General features: G+C 39.7%; 1 protein-coding gene across 3 annotated transcripts in view; it reads right to left on the reverse strand.

The window, feature by feature from the left end:
• Positions 1-2759: 2759 nt before the first annotated feature.
• PFKFB3 (6-phosphofructo-2-kinase/fructose-2,6-biphosphatase 3) overlaps positions 2760-15791 on the reverse strand; it is a 46634-nt gene continuing 33602 nt past the window's right edge. For 2 of the 3 annotated variants that reach the window (XM_044679748.1, XM_044679750.1), the window contains 6 exons: positions 14436-14565; positions 13935-13997; positions 13746-13810; positions 11111-11272; positions 9028-9050; positions 2760-5337 (listed from right to left, as the gene is read on the reverse strand). In XM_044679748.1, the coding sequence (XP_044535683.1) occupies positions 5331-5337; positions 9028-9050; positions 11111-11272; positions 13746-13810; positions 13935-13997; positions 14436-14565 (450 nt within the window). In that variant the 3' untranslated portion in view covers positions 2760-5330. The remainder of the gene's footprint in view (positions 5338-9027; positions 9051-11110; positions 11273-13745; positions 13811-13934; positions 13998-14435; positions 14566-15791) is intronic. The other variant, XM_044679749.1, reaches the window with a different exon arrangement.

Consider the following 15791-nt stretch of genomic DNA (forward strand, 5'->3'; position numbering starts at 1 on the left):
GTTTTTAACATTTTATTGATGCCTTTTGTTTCTCCTTCAGGTTGCTTCTAGGAGTGGGAAGGCTCTCTTTCTCTACTCTCAACCAAACCTTCATACAAGCAAAAATATTCAATGTAGTGACTACATAAGCCAAAATATTCTACCCTACTAATTTGATATCTGAGTATAGTTATCCTTCTCGTCTTATCTTTCTCTGGTTTAGGTGTTAGGACTATACTAATCACATAATAGAAATTTGGTAGAGTGCTTTCTCTCAATTAAAAAAAAAAAAAGACAAACTTAATCTTCTGTCCTAGAATCAATATTATGTACTGGTTCCAAGGCAGAAGAGCAGTAAGGGCTGGGCAATGGGGGTTAAGTGACTTGCCCAGGGTCACACAGCTAGGAAGTGTCTGAGGTCACTTTTGAACCCAGGACCTCCCATCTCCAAGCCTGGCTCTCAATCCACTGAACTACCTGTGAAAACTACCTCTTTCTCAATTTTTAAGACTAATTTGAATATTTGTACCAATTGTTTTTTAGCATCTATTGCCTTGTATTCACTATGTTTATATTTTGTATTTACTTCAATAATAGCTCTATAGCACTTTAAGGCTTACAAAGCACTTTGCATATGTTGTCTCATTTGAACCTCAATAACCTCAATTCTGGGGAAAAGGTACTATGATCCCCGTTTAACAGATAAGGAAATTGAGGCTGAGAGGTAAAGTAACTTATCCAGAATCTAGGGTCTAGGAAATTTTTGTGGTAGAATTCAAACTCTATAGGAACTACTAGATCCCATAGAACTAGAAAATATCCGTCATAGAATTTGAAATTGTCTTCCTGACTCTAGCACTCTATCCACTGTTGTGCCACCTTTTTCCCTTGTGAACATACTGTTTCCCTTGATTAAATGTAAGATCCTTGAGGACAGGTGTTGTTACACTTTTTGGTTTTTTGTCCTCAGTACTGAGCCTGGCACTAAGCAGTTCCTTAATATATATTTGTTCATTAATTGATTGATTGTTGTGAGCAGAGAGGTATGTTTATCTATTTCCTGGGACCATTGTTGTATTTCTTTGAAGGTTTTCCCCTTTTGGGGTTACTCAATGTCATTTCTTATAATTATTTGATATTTTATCTTATAATTTATTGATATCTTATGACATTGGTAAATTACAAGTTTTATTTATATATACAAATTATAATTTATATAAATTACAGTGGATTGAGAGCAAGTCAGCCTAACTTACCCACGTGACAATATTGAGTGTAAGCGTTCTGTGGTCTCAGGAGATGCTTCTGCTCCCACAACAAGTTCACTCACTTACTTAAAAGAGATCGTGTCTTTCATCACTTCCTGTGGTCCACCTCTAATTGAAATGGACAAATGGCAGTTTCTACATTGATTTGGACTGCCCAAAGGGCAGTCCCTTATTCTTGATTTGTTACTTATTGTCACGTGTGGGTAACTCCCCCTAAGGGAGCTGAGAGTGACATCATTAGCACGCCTGGGTTGAGTAGATTTTTGACTATTAATGGGATCGAGCTAATTCTATTTACACACAAGTAATAACATTTGTACAACTCAGTAGAATTGCTTGTCTCTGGAATGGGAAGGGGCGAAAGAAAATAAATCATGTAAACATGGAAAAATATTTAAAAATAAAAAAGAATTTTCTCCCTTTTAGGGGGCAGCTTTGGTGGCTCAGTGGATTGAGAGTCAGGCCCAGAGATGGAAGGTCCTGGGTTCAAATTTGGCCTCAAACGCTTCCTAGATGTGTGACCTTGGGCAAGTCACTTGACCCCATTGCCTAGCTCTTATACCATTCTTCTGCCTTGGAGACAATACACAGTATTGACTCCAAGATGGAAGGTAAGGATTAAAAAAAAAAGTTAGAACATATGGGGGCAACTAGGTGGCTCGGTAGATTGAGAGCCAGGCTCAGAGATGGGGGTTCAAATCCAGTCTTGGACACTTCCTAGCTAGGCAAGGCATTTAACCCCCATGGCCTAAACCTTGCCACTCTTCTGCCTTAGAAGTTAGTATATTATTCTAGACACTCGATTTCTCAGAATCTCAGAAAACTATAGTCTAGGGACCAACTTCTACTCCAAGCCCACACCTCAAGCTTGTTACTTAGGATTAGAGGTTCTGTCATGTTTTACTTCGGATTTCCTTCCCTCCACATTTCCTTCATCCTCCAGCTTGAGTTTGTGCAACTGGATTTCCAAATTTCTAGTCCCTGATCTTTGGGAAAACTGAAGGCTAGTGAAGGAAGGCAGCAGGGAGAAGAGAGAATGAAATAATTTTGAATCACAGAAAGCTTTTGGAAAATGAAGGGGGAAAGTTCATTTAATCACAGGGCAATCTGGGATCATTCCACTTATCTTTTTGGACCCATTTCCCATTCTATTCCCCCATGTCTCAAAATTCAGTTTCACTTGCTTTGCAATTTAGGTCATCATATTTAAAATCCTAAATGTCTAGATGAAACTGACTTTTGAATTTCAATAGAATAAAAAGTGAGTTTATGAGCAAAAGCTTGCTTTAATTCAGGCCCTAATATTTATTGAATTATATGTCTTATTCTTCCTCAAATTCAAGAACTTTCTGTAAAGTTTCTGTAAAGCCCAGGAGGGGTTTGAAGAATTTTAGCACACAGAAGAATTTTCATATCTGGGATTCCAGTACAGCATAATTGGTGCTATTTATAATAAAAACAATAACAGAACAGTAAGTTTTTTTCAAATGAAAACCAGTTAGATCCCATCAGTATACTTTAACAAGATATTTTATTTATCTAGCAATTGCAAAATATGCAAATTTCTGAAAGGCATACCCTGTTTACAAGCTAGCAGAGTTGTATCCCAGGTGATTATTTAAGACAAACATGAAGCACACCTAATAGCTCACAAGTTTAGGGAAAAAAACAAAACAACCCTCCCAACCCCCCAAACATTTCATACTTACTCTCTCTCACTCTCTCTCTCTCTCACCTGGTGCCATCATACACATTAAATAAATAAATAGCATTTTTGCTATCAAAATAACATTAAAAAAATAAATTTCAAGTATTACAAATAAAAACAGTATTATAGGTGTGGTTCAATCAGTTTCTCCCCTTCCTTAATTCTTAAAAAGAGTTCTGCCACTCTCAGGATAGAATAGGAGGGATAAAAAAAAAAAAAAACAAAAAACAGTTGTATCCCCCAAACAAATGTACAAAGTTCAGAAAAACTGGTTTCCAAGGGAATATGGGAAACATAAAAAGTCAGTAGTCCCAGCAAGACCTCCCCCAGTACATCAAGCACACTCCTTAATAAAAGGTTCAGTGTAGCTCAGGCTACTACATGCTTCTAAGGAAAGTAACATCATCTCCAGGATCTCTGGGTATACTCATCCTCCTTAACTCTTCCCAAATTAAAATCCTCAATAGGTAAAGCCAGATCACTGTTTTAAATAAAGAGAAAAAACACACTAGAGATTAGAGACCTTCACATTAAACAAAATTCTATTCTTGGCCCCCTTCTGTCAATTAAAAACAGAAATGAGTCCAAGAAAGCAGACACCAGCAAATCTATGATAAGGAACAAAATGAGTCCAAAACTATACGGTTCACATATAAACATGCACTCATGCTCCTGCTTGTACATCCACAAGGAGAGGTGGGTAGCTGACATGATGTGGTGGTTTAAAAAAAAAAAAAAGAAGAGGAAACCTTAGGTTTATGACAATTGGTATGAGTCTACTTGTCAATAGGCTGCCAATAAACAGGGTCAGGCATGAGCACTAAATGGGAACTAAACCTCCTAGAGGACAGAGACTTGTCTTTTGCCTCTTTTTTTTATCCCTAGCCCTTAGCACAGTGCCTAGCACTGAATAGTTAGTTAACAAATGTTTATTGATTAAAATATGAGGCACTGTGGTCTGTCTCTCTTCTCCTACCCACCAATTTTCACCTCTTAAGCATAATATATGCATCCCCATGAGGGTTCCTCTCTCCACACTGGGCAAAGAGGAAATGGCATTTAAAGGGCATTCATGTGTTACTGAAGCCTTCCTCACTCCCTGCACTCCAAAGAGTGTAGGTTCTATCACGACAGGGATAATGTCAACTTTTGTAGCCATGCCCCTAGCTCCCCTGTCCTTAGCACCTGGCCCTAATGCTACAGACACTGCAAATGGTCACTAATTCTGAACTGAAACTGGACAGTCTTCTTCCTCTGACACCCTGAAAGAGAGGATAAAGAGAAGAATCCTAGAGAGAGCATCTCTTCTCTTCTCTCCCCCCAACCTTCCAGGGGAGTCTACTGACTACAGTGCTCGGTCTACCTTAGAATGAGAAAACAATGGCCAACTGGTTTTATACCAAGCCATGGTCAATTCAGTGATCCAAAACTCTTCAGGAAACAAGTCCCAAAGATGTTTCCTAATCCTGTCGGTCTCCCTAAGCACAATGATGCTTCCTTCACAGGCTGACACAGCTCCTTTGAGGCACGACCCAATGTCCAAGTTCCATGAAATAAAGGTGCAGATTCTCATCCTCCTTCTTCCACAAAAGGTGCATAAACAAGCATGGTCATCTTCTCAAACTCAGAAAAACCCTTGACCCTCTGGACAAGGAGTGATAGGAGTCCGTTCTCACATTCTGCTTAGAGAAAGATCAGAGACTCTGAATGAAAACAAATGGAGGAAGGCAATGTCTTTGTTTTAGTTGAAAGGCAGATTTCTGACTCAGGAATTCCTGAGGAGGAAGAGATCCACTCCAAACCACCTCCACACCATTTACTATTGATTCCACTCTTAAGGACTGTCTTCAGAGGCTAAGACAAAAAGCTGATGGTTTCTTCTGGAGGGTGGCCACTTTGAATTCTCTTAAGAAATTCTGACCCGTCATTCTGAAACATCTCCTGGTAAGGCAGAAGGAGAGAAAAGGAGCAGAGGCATTCCTCCTCAGCTAATTTACCCCTCCCCATACTTCCAAAGCCTTTCCAGAGAAGTCGCCACAAAGAGACATTCATCAAAAATGAAGAGTGGAATAATGGAGAAAAATAAGGAAGAAGTAAAATGGAAAATGATGGATTCTTTACACTAGGAGGGCTATACACTGCCTTGAGGTCATCACAACATAGTTGGATGATCCGAGTACTGAATTTTCATTAGATCAGTGCCCTCCTCACCCAGGTAGTTTGGTCAGTTTATGAAAGAAGCAGCTGGGATTATCTGGGCTTCATTCAGGTTAAATGGAGGAGCACAAGCCAAGCTTCAGAAATGGCGATGGAATGCAACTGGTTTCATTTGTTTCAGAGTTCCAGGAAGAGTCAATATTGGTTCTGTGAGTTATTCAGGTTCTGTTTTGAGGGAGAAGAGAAAGAAAAGAATTAGTCCATTTCCATTTGGTCTCCCAAAACAAGAGTCATTATCATGCAGGTGAAACCCCCTTCCAGATACACAGGGGAAAAAAAGCTAGCAAACATAGCACCCTACAGCATCAGGCCCAAAAAGGCCAAGGGATCCCAGGGAGCCAATGTAAATTTATGATCAAAACCACAAAGTCAAAAGTAGAGTTAGCCATGAGCATATATGCTTTAAAAAAAAAAAGGAAGGAAGGAAGGAAGGAAGGAAAACTCACACAGATCTTACTTCTGTTATAGGAAAAGAGCGAAGAGATGGTAGGAAAAGCTATGAAGCTTAGGGAGAAAAAAACCAAATAGTTGAAAATATAGTAGAAAAGATTCTCTGGAGGGAGTGTAGTTTGCTTGTCCTGGTTGTCTCTTCTTCCCTGGTATCATTTAGTGGTTCGGTGGGTACTTTGTACAGGGCTAAATTCTCCCTCCCAAAGTTATGCTGACAATTTAATTGGCTGAAGAGGATCACTGGAATGTTAAAATGGGCATAAAGAATCTGTAATAAGCTTAGATTAAATTGAGAGCCAAAAGCTATGAATATCCAGAATGGAAGGCTTTCTGACCTGAGCAAGGAGAAATAGAGGAACTATCCAGAAAGTCAGGAACAATTCTGGGGAGATGGATACAGATGAAGTTGGCCAGGGGCATTTCAGTTAGTGACCAAAATCACTAGGGCTCACATACCAATTTTGACAAAAGTGGTCTTGACAGGAAGCACCACTGCCACACACAAACCCCACAAACAAAAACCAAAACACACTAGATCAGGCATTCTTAAGTCTCTTGTATATCATGGACCCTTTCCACATTCTGCTGAAACCTATGGACCCTCTATTCAAAAGTTTTTAAATATAGAAAACAAAATACATAGGCTTAGTAAGAAATTCAATTATATTAAAATCTATCAAAATATTTTTTAAAAAAAGATTCTTGTTTCCACTGTTTAGCATGAGTCATTTCAACCTTGTCAGTGGAATTCTTTTCCATCCAAGGGTCTCAAAAATAAAACAAAGAAACCACAAGGCTACTCTCCCTAAGAGAGGTCTAGAAGATAAAAGTGATTTTTTTCAAGGTCCTATAGTTTAGGTTATTACCAAAGTATCACTAAGGAGAGAGAGAACAAAGAGAACGGTCCAGATACCTCTCGTACACACCTACAGCTTGGCATCTCAAGATGCAACACTGCTGTATGCTCCTCTCACAAACCAAAAGTCTCTAAACAAACCTGGGCTTGTGGCAAGCACCACTCACTCATACAATGACACTCAACGGAGCTGCTAGGCACAGAATAATACACACATCACTCATGATTTCCTCACACAGAGAGAAAAAGGAAGAGATAGGCAGAGGGAGGGAAATCAAGGTGGAGAAGATACTGTACAATAATACTCCAAACAATGATGCCATATTCCCTTGGAAGAGCTGGTCCTAACACAGGCCAAGATGTGAGGGGGACAGAAGGGGATGCACTGAGCCATATTTCCTTATACAAGTATTAGTAAAGGAAAAACTGGGATAGATCAGTTTGTCTTTTAAATGTAGAGTAGGGTAAGGAAAGACAGGATAGGAAGAAAATTGTCTTTTCATCTGTTTCCTTTTATAATATATATATATGCATGAAATTTTAAAATAACACCATCAGAGTGCCAGCGGAGAGATGCCTCGCCCCTTTTGGAATGTGGATTTGGCCAAAGAATTGAAAGCAACTGTCATCATTTTATCAACCACCTTCCAGCCTTGGATTTCAGTATGCTTGTTGGTAGGTTTGGATCTAAAAGACCCCACAGACCGCTCTCTCTGGTTTCATGTACTAGAATTATTGGGAGCTCACACTGCACTACTTCTTGGCCTCCATCCTACTATTGATAGAAGAGAAAGCATCCGCTAACAAAATGGGTCTGCTCTGGAGTAGGGGACCTTGTAGGTAGTATAATTCTAACCCTGAGAAATCAGAATATATTCACATTACAGGGCTGTCAGTCCTATGGGATGACCTAGGGCCAAAAGTTCCACAGACTAGAGGGACCAAAGAATGAGAGCATTTATCTAGTATCTGTCCAAAATATAAATGCAGATGAACTTGAATGGGCTGTCCCATAGAGCTGCATATCCTAGTTTAGGCTAAAGGCATCCTTTCATCCATTTGGTTTCTTCTGTGTAAGTAGTTAGGCTGAACTCCTGGGTGAATATTTAGATGTTAACAGCTTCAAGTAAGTAGTTGGAACCTCCACCATCTTCCTTTTCTGTAGTAAAAACATCCACAATCCATCTAGTAATTTACTATCTTCCTTTCAATTATCATGAAACCCAATCCCATAATTGCAGGAGTTTTTTATCCTTATTCTAACAAGTGAATAGGTGGAGAAAAAGCAGACAATGTAGAAGCTCTAGATGTATTTGGACTTCAAAGCTGTACTGCTTCTTCTCTAGATGCTCCACTGGTTGAGCTACTCTTGCAGAATTTGCTTTTTTAAGAATCCAAATGTGATTGCACTATCATTAATGGAGATTATATTATAGTCAGTCATAGAAATTTAACTGATCTTTTCCATTTTTCCACTGTTTGATGTCTTCTGTCTAGTTTCATCCTTAAATATTCTTAAATTCTTCCTTCCAAGGTTGATGCCAATTTTGATCTTTACTCCAATAAGCAAATGGTTGAGGGTGGGGGAAATTATACAATGCAGAAGTTCTAGTTATAACTGAGACCAAACGTAAAACTTATAACCTCCTAGAGGTTATAACTGTTTAAAGTCAAGTGAAAGTGAAATATTGTGGTCAAAACAGATCTACTAAGCCAAGATTGCAAAAAAACTGTAGTGACCTTTTTCCTTTCAAGAAGGAAGGACTGAACACTTGCATTTTAAAAGAAATGATCTACTGTTCTAAGTTTATCATACAGAAATCTTCAACTCTTTCTAATTTTACATATTGAACAAGGTGACCTGACTCATTAAATAAGGAAGTGGGCCGTGAAGAGTGATTAGGTTGATAATAATATTGACTGAAGCATAGGTTGCTAGTGAAATAGGGAATTTCCCAGGACCTGCTTATTAGAATGTCCCTGACAGATAACCAAGAAAGAGGAAGTTAACAGAAAAGGTTAAAAGGCCATGGAAGCTAGTAATTCCCTGTTATCTAAGAGAAATAGGTCTTCATCACACAATGTACTTGACGAAACACCATCGATGGGAAACCTAAAGCCAACTGATTTACATTGACTATTAAGGCTTAATGGTTTCTGGTAGGAGACACTATCGAAATTAGTTCCCAAAATCTGACCCTAAAAAACTTGGTGGTGTTCAGTATTATCACCAATAGCAAATAGAAACCCAAGAGAAAGAAGATGCTCAGGGATAACGACAGCAAAGCAATAGTGGTAACAGAGGCAGCTTTATGCTAAGGAAAACCTTAATTTGATAAAGAAAATCATAACTTGAGTCATAAAATGCTCCAACTTTTTCAAAAGTTTTCTCTTCTTCTCTCTGCAAATCCCCCCACCCTCAATACTGGAGACCTCACAAGCCACACACTCCAGACTCCCTAATACCAAAAAGAAAGGAAAATGGGGCAGGGCAGGAGGGGAGGGGAGGGGAGGAAGGGGCTAAAAACAGCTCAGAGAAAAATACTTACAAACAGGCTTTCCCTAGTAAAGGCTGCAGAGAGAAGAAAAGTGGAGAGAGGAGTCAGTAGGAAAAGAAGAGACAAAAACAGCATTTGAAATCACAATTAGTTCATCAAGGCAAACGCTTTTGGGATAACTATGGCTTCGAGTCTACCCTGCTGATTTTTTTTTTAAATCTATACCTTCTGTCTTAAGAATCAATACTGTATATTGATTCCAAGGTAGAAGGGAATAAGGCCTAGGCAATGGGGGTTAAATGACTTATACAAGAGTCACAGCTGGAAGTATCTGAGGCCACATTTGAACCCAGGACCTCCTGTCTCTAGGTCTAGCTCTCAATTTACTGAGCCATCCAGCTGCCCCCACAATGTCCTTTTTAAAACCATATGATGTGTTCTGGGGCAGGTGAGTGCAGAGGACTAGAAGGGGAGCTGGCTAGCAAAACCCTCCCAAATACTTAACCACCCCCCAAAAAATGATTCAACAGAAACTGATAAATACAGAACAATAAAAACAAAAAACTCATAGTGGCCAGACATGGCTGCTGGTAGATGGCTTGAGTTTAGGACTTCTGAGCTCTAGGAAGGAGAAAGATGATTGATGGATTGTCTGCACTACATCTGAGACTGACATGGTGGGCACTGTGAGCAGAGGGGACCACTAGGCTGCCTAAGGGAGGGATAAAATAGCAGCCCTGGGCAATGAGGTAGCTTTGATGATACTGATTGGGACTAGGAGGGGGCAAAGCAGGAAGACTCAGGCTCCCCCACATTCCCTTAAAATGCCACAGTACCAAACCAAAAGTTGGAGGGAAAACAGAAGAAGGCATTTGTGCTTTACAATACATGGCCATCACACCCCTGACACTGCCTACTCTCCAAGTTCTAGAAATCCTCAGATATTACAGGCTTAAAAACAGTTTTCTAAGAAGTACAGATTGTAACAGGGACAAAAATCAGGGAGGTTGATGAGGGCTAATGCCGGGAGTGATCATCTGTAGCTAACAAAGCAATAGAAAACTTGCAAATACAAACACTGTTCTCAATAATCTTCCGCACAACGGTCTTTCAAAGACTGGCTTATTTCTTACAAGGGCCAAGGATCAGGAAGAGGTTTGGAAGGAAAAGTAAGGACTAGGCTAAGAGGATGGTAAGAGTGATGCTACTGCATAATAATATCTGTATAACCCAGGTCAAATTACTTCCCATCTCCAGGATGGGGGGAGAAGGGAGTCAATGAATTTGGATCTGATAATTTCATTAAACTTATTAATAAATTATTACAATAGTAAAATAAAATATCTTAATAAAAAGATTGATTATATACCTACATTTGCTTACTAAAGGGATATATAATAGGTTTTTTAATGGCTTTTGGAAGCTATCATAGGGGAAAGAAAAGAAATACTTTTTCACGTCCTGCATTCAGCATATTGCCCCGACCTCCACCCTACCTAACCCCAATAGTCAATCAATTTTCTAAGTTAGCTTGGTAAGTCACAGTCATTTCTGATACTCTGGGAATGGGGGCTTCTGCTACCATAATACAGTCAACCACTCACTATTACCTCACAAAAGTGGTCTTGGTCAATGATTCCAAACACTTTCCTCCAACAGGGAGATATGTGTGGGGCAGAGAAAGATCACCACTAAATCAGATTTAGCCAGCGGATGACCAGATACCTTTCTGCCTGATGGGATCTAGTCAGACACAGCCCTCCGGGGAGGGAGTCCATATTTCAGCTAAGAGTCCACTCCAGAAGGGGCCACCAGCTGAGCCTGGCCTCTCCATGAGTGAAGAGGACAGAAGCCACTAATTGGTTGATTTCTTTGGCTCTGCCTGATTCTGCCAAGGGAGGAACCTGCCTGGAAAGCAGGTGTCTGTCTATGCAGTCCCATCAAGCATCAAGTGAGTAGATGCCACTGTGCTATTCCTTTATCCAGAGGACTTTTGTGTTCTCCCCTTAAAAAGCAGGGTTACAGGAAGGAACATTAGAAAGATGATCACTGAACCTTAATCAGATTATGATCCTCTCTCTGTAGTAGGTTAGACGTGACAAAAGGGAAAAAAAAAAAAAAAAGTCAGACTAACTTGTGTGGGCATCTCCCGGGGCAGACAGCTGGGCAGGGAAGCAGAAGTGGAAGCCATATGTTCCTCAAAGCTGTTGATGCGAGGCTTTTTGGTGGGTTCAGGGCTGGCTAATGGGGTAACACTATTGCGTCTCATGAGCGGGTTAGGTCCCTTCTTTGCTTCCTAGTCAAGACAAAGACAAAAGAGAGAAGGCAACAATTATGGAGGAGGATTGAAGGGAGAAAGGGGTGGGAAACAAAAGAAAAAAAAGTTTTTGTTTTGTTTCTGGACTTTGATCAACAACAATAGTAATAATAGCTAATGCTTATTTATATTTATAAACATAAATATATTCATAATTATTATCTCATTTGATCCTTACCACAACTCTGGGAGGTAGGTGCTATTATTATCACCATTATTATAGCTGAAGAAACAGGCAAACAGAAAGTAAATGACCTGCCCAATCATACTGCTAGGAAATATCTGAAGCTGGATTTGAACTTGAGTCTTCTTGACTCCAGACCCAGTGTTGTAGCCACTGTGCCACCTGGCTGCTGTTTCCACAGCAAGTGGTCATTGGGAAATGACCTTGGTGGGGGAAATGTCTGTTCAATCAATAACTCCCAAGTGGGCTTCTCCCCTACTCTCCTTTCCATCCCTTCCCCAGATTATCCCAGAAGAGATGCATAGACATGAATTTTGCAGAAAAATAAGGACAAGGGCATCAGGGGAAAGAAAGGAAATATCAATAACAATTCTCCCTTTTGTTTTAGAACAGAGGCAAGCTGTTCCAAGCCTCCTATTCCCTCAGACTCCCAGAAACTGAGGGAAGGAGATAGATGTGGGAAAATAAAACCAGATATACAGAAGACAAGAGGCTAGAGTGTTCACTGGTAAAAGATGATAAAATATAGCAGCAAGTGGGAAAAAACAACTGTCCTTCAGCCTCCCAGCAACCGACAAGGGTCCCTGGATAAAACTATCTTTCAGTGAGAGTATTCAGTCTTTGAAAACCTAGGGCAGGAAGTAAACAGGTTCAATAAAGAACTGACTATGGTACTGATCATTTTTTTGTCAACAGGGAGGCAGAAGTCAGTTAACCAGTACCAACAGGGTAATAAATTGTATGTTAATTTTCTAATTTGAAGAAAAAGACCCTGAAAGGATAGAATTTCTATGAGATTTTTAAAAAAACTAGATCCTACTCTCTTTGGGATAGTTTGAATTCTGGCTGGGAGTCAGGAACTGTCTTCAGGCCTGAGTCTTTAGCCCCCAGAACCAGAAAATTGCCCTTCAAACCTGGCTATACCTAGAAAAAAGCCACAGTAGGGATGTGGTAAAATGTCTAATGAATATATGGCTCCTAGAGACTTACTAGTGCAAGATAGGGGTTTTTTTCTGCTCAAATCATTGGCTCAGGCCAAGAATTTCATTTAAGAATATGATCAAATGGCTTCTCCAATCTTGGAAGCATCTATTTAATTTTATCCAGCTTTAGGCAAATTAAATTCCCTACTGGAGACCAAAAAGTGTTTTGAGCAAACAACTCCTCAAGTCAAGGTCCTAAGACCAAGCTCCTTAGGTCTGTTAAAAGAAATGATGGCAGTAGGTTACTCTGATGGCAAAGGGGTCTCTGAATCAAAGCTCTGGCAAAGGGATATTAAATATCAGCAACTAGGGTCTAGCTCTTTAATTTTATTGATCCAGAAAACTCCCAGGTAAAAGGGACAACTTCTAGAGTAGGTCATCTTCTATATAACTTACTTGCCTTAGAAGATTAAGAAGTTAGGTGATTTGCCCTAGATCCCAAAGCCCATATGTGTTAAAGAGGTAGATTGTAAACCCAGGTCATCTTGACTTTGTGGTCAGCTCTCTCCTCTCTACTACATTGCTTCTAGACAGATAAATCTATATAAAAATGGGTTCAGACTTACTTTCAGGTCAGTTTCAAATCTGATTTCTCCTGTCAGAGATCCAACCTAATTGGTTTACAAATCTCAGAGGAGAAATCAGTCAGGTCCAGAGCACATCAACATAAGGACCATTGATTTTTGGAAAAGCTTCTCTCCATTTTTTTCATTTCTCTCTAATCTCCTCCTCTTTTTTTCTATTCTGATCTCTAAGTCCAAATTGTGATTGCCAATGTTGATTCAATCAGTGAATTCTAAAATCTGGTATTGAAATTCTAGATCTAGCTGAAGGAAAAGAAGAAAATAATGGGAACTGTTTAAAAAAAAAAAAAAAAAAAAAGAACATTTATCCTCACCTTCCACTGAATTCTCAGGTCAGATTCACCTCAACCAGGAGGTGAATATAAAATGTGAAAAGATGTGAGAACAAGCCACAGATAGGGGGTAGGGGAACAGAGAAGATGATAGGTCTAATATACATACACAAAAAGAAAGAGAAGGCAAAAACTCACCTGAGTCTATTTCAAACAAAAAGTTATCACAAGAGTCAACAAGTACAGTTAACATTTAATACACAAGCCAAGAGTGAGGACTTTATTTTGAAATATTTAATATTAACTAGTCCCTTTTCACTCCATAAAAGTCCTCCACAGCTGCCCCTAGAAGAGTCCTTTGCTTCCTAAACCAGAAGATCAAGAAGTATGGCTTGAGCTGGAGTCAGAGGTAGGAGGCAACATACTCACCTCTGACCTTTCCCGGTGTGTGTTTACTGCTTCTACATTCAAAAAAATAGATTCCACAAGGCAACCTAAGAGACGGAAATAAAATATTTAAAAGAATGAAGGTCCTGCTAACTAGGAATTGGGTCCCCACACCCCAGGAGTCTTAAGGTGCAGGGGACAAGCTCCTTTGACCAGTGGAAAGCCACTTACCATAGGCCACAGGTGTCAGTTTCAATACTGTGTGGAGGGGACATTTCAAATACGGCATTTCATCTAGGGAAAGGAAAAGAGACAGGAGTCCCATCATGGCACCATACACAACTGGCCGAAACAAGAAATCTCAAAAACTAACTATCCTTTAGCAGAAAAGGGCCAAAGAGTCACAGAAAACCTTCACAATGAAGAGATTGTGTTGAAGATTCAGTTCAAGCTCCAACAACTCTACAGGTGGCTTAATGCTATCACTAAACTATTGGGGTCCATACTATCTTGTCAGTTTGATTACTATATTGTGAAGTTATGAAAAAATGTATAGACTCCATAAAAAGTTTATAAGCACCACTAAGCTTCCTACAGAGAAGAACTGAGGGGACAGTATCATGAGGAAAGTTAGAGCCATAGGGTTGGGAGTTGGAACACTGGGATTCTGACTAACAGAATACAAACACTTCCCACCCCACCCCACACACATAAGGGAAAAAAAGGAAATACCTGCACTCTTATCTAGAAAATAGGCCAAAAGGCAACGCATGACACCTTGATGGCAAATCACCAGTACATTCTCTTGTCTCTCCAACTCCATGATCACTGGTTCCAAGCGCTGAACTAGGTCTTGATAAGACTGCAAGATAAAAGGGATATTTCCAGAAGTTTCACCCAAGGCAAGGACACTGGGACAATGGCATCTATAAAAAGGGGGACCAAATCATGTACTTTGAGGAGAAATTATAAATGAGCACTTGCCAGGAGTTGATGCAGAAGGGATTCTGAATCAGGTTGAGGCTCCAATTCTGAAAATCTAGGATAAATCTGTCTCCCATAAATGAGAGTAAGGGGGAAAGGGAGAAAGAACTAACCCCTTTCCAGATTAAAGTAAAAAATGGCTTCCTAGGAAAGGCAAGTTGCTTGGTATCATTAAGGATTTTTTGTGGCAATTTTCTTTTCTTTTAAACCCTTACCTTCTGTCTTAGAATCAATACTATGTATTGGTTCCAAAGCAGAAGAATGGCAAAGGCTAGGCAACGGGGGTCAAGTGATTTTTCCAGGGTCACATAGCTAGGAAATGTCTGAGGAGAGATGTGTGGCTAATTTCTGAAGGAGATGTGTACCAGACACTATTTTCCTTTGTTCTTTGTTCCATGTTGGAGAAGCCCACCTGTCACTTTCAGGAGAAAAAAAGACAATAGGCTGCTATCCAAGCTGGCCCTTTGCACCATTCAAAGGGGCTGGTGGGACTAGTCTCTGTTAAACAGAATATGCATATACTGGATCAGTTAGGGAAATAATAATTTCATTGCTTGTCAGCAAGCAAGGAAATTTAAAAAAGTTGGAGCTAGGAGTTCTCTCCATTAAGAATGAAGGTGAAAATTCGCCAGCAATGAGGCCATAGGCTGTATTCTGGTTTCCCGGGAAGGGCTGCTATGAGGTGGATGATTTTCTCCTAGACACCATATAAGCACTTGCTTGGTTCCACTATCAAATGGGAAATACCCAGAGACTTCTTCCCAATTTGGATTACTCATCTGACATAGAACTTGCTCCCAAGGAACCTAGACCAACTCCTCCCCCCAGCTTCAGAGGAGGAAAAAGGATAGAACCTATAATTTCATTAATGAGGGGACACCTAACAGCGCTCCCTTCTGAGATACAGAGCATTGACAGGTTTGGAAATGCAAGCAATATAAAAATAAAAGATGCTAATAAATAAAATAAAATCTAAGTGGAAAAAAAATTTTCAATCAAAATCTTGAGGCAAATTATAAAAGTTATATTTATGATGTGATTAATCACTTTCCATCTTTTTTCTATCAGCTAGACTTTTGTATATCAATTTTGCTCAAAAATAGG

This window comes from Gracilinanus agilis, chromosome 5 (genome assembly GCF_016433145.1).
Source record: "Gracilinanus agilis isolate LMUSP501 chromosome 5, AgileGrace, whole genome shotgun sequence".
In the NCBI taxonomy this organism is placed as follows: Eukaryota; Metazoa; Chordata; class Mammalia; order Didelphimorphia; family Didelphidae; genus Gracilinanus; species Gracilinanus agilis.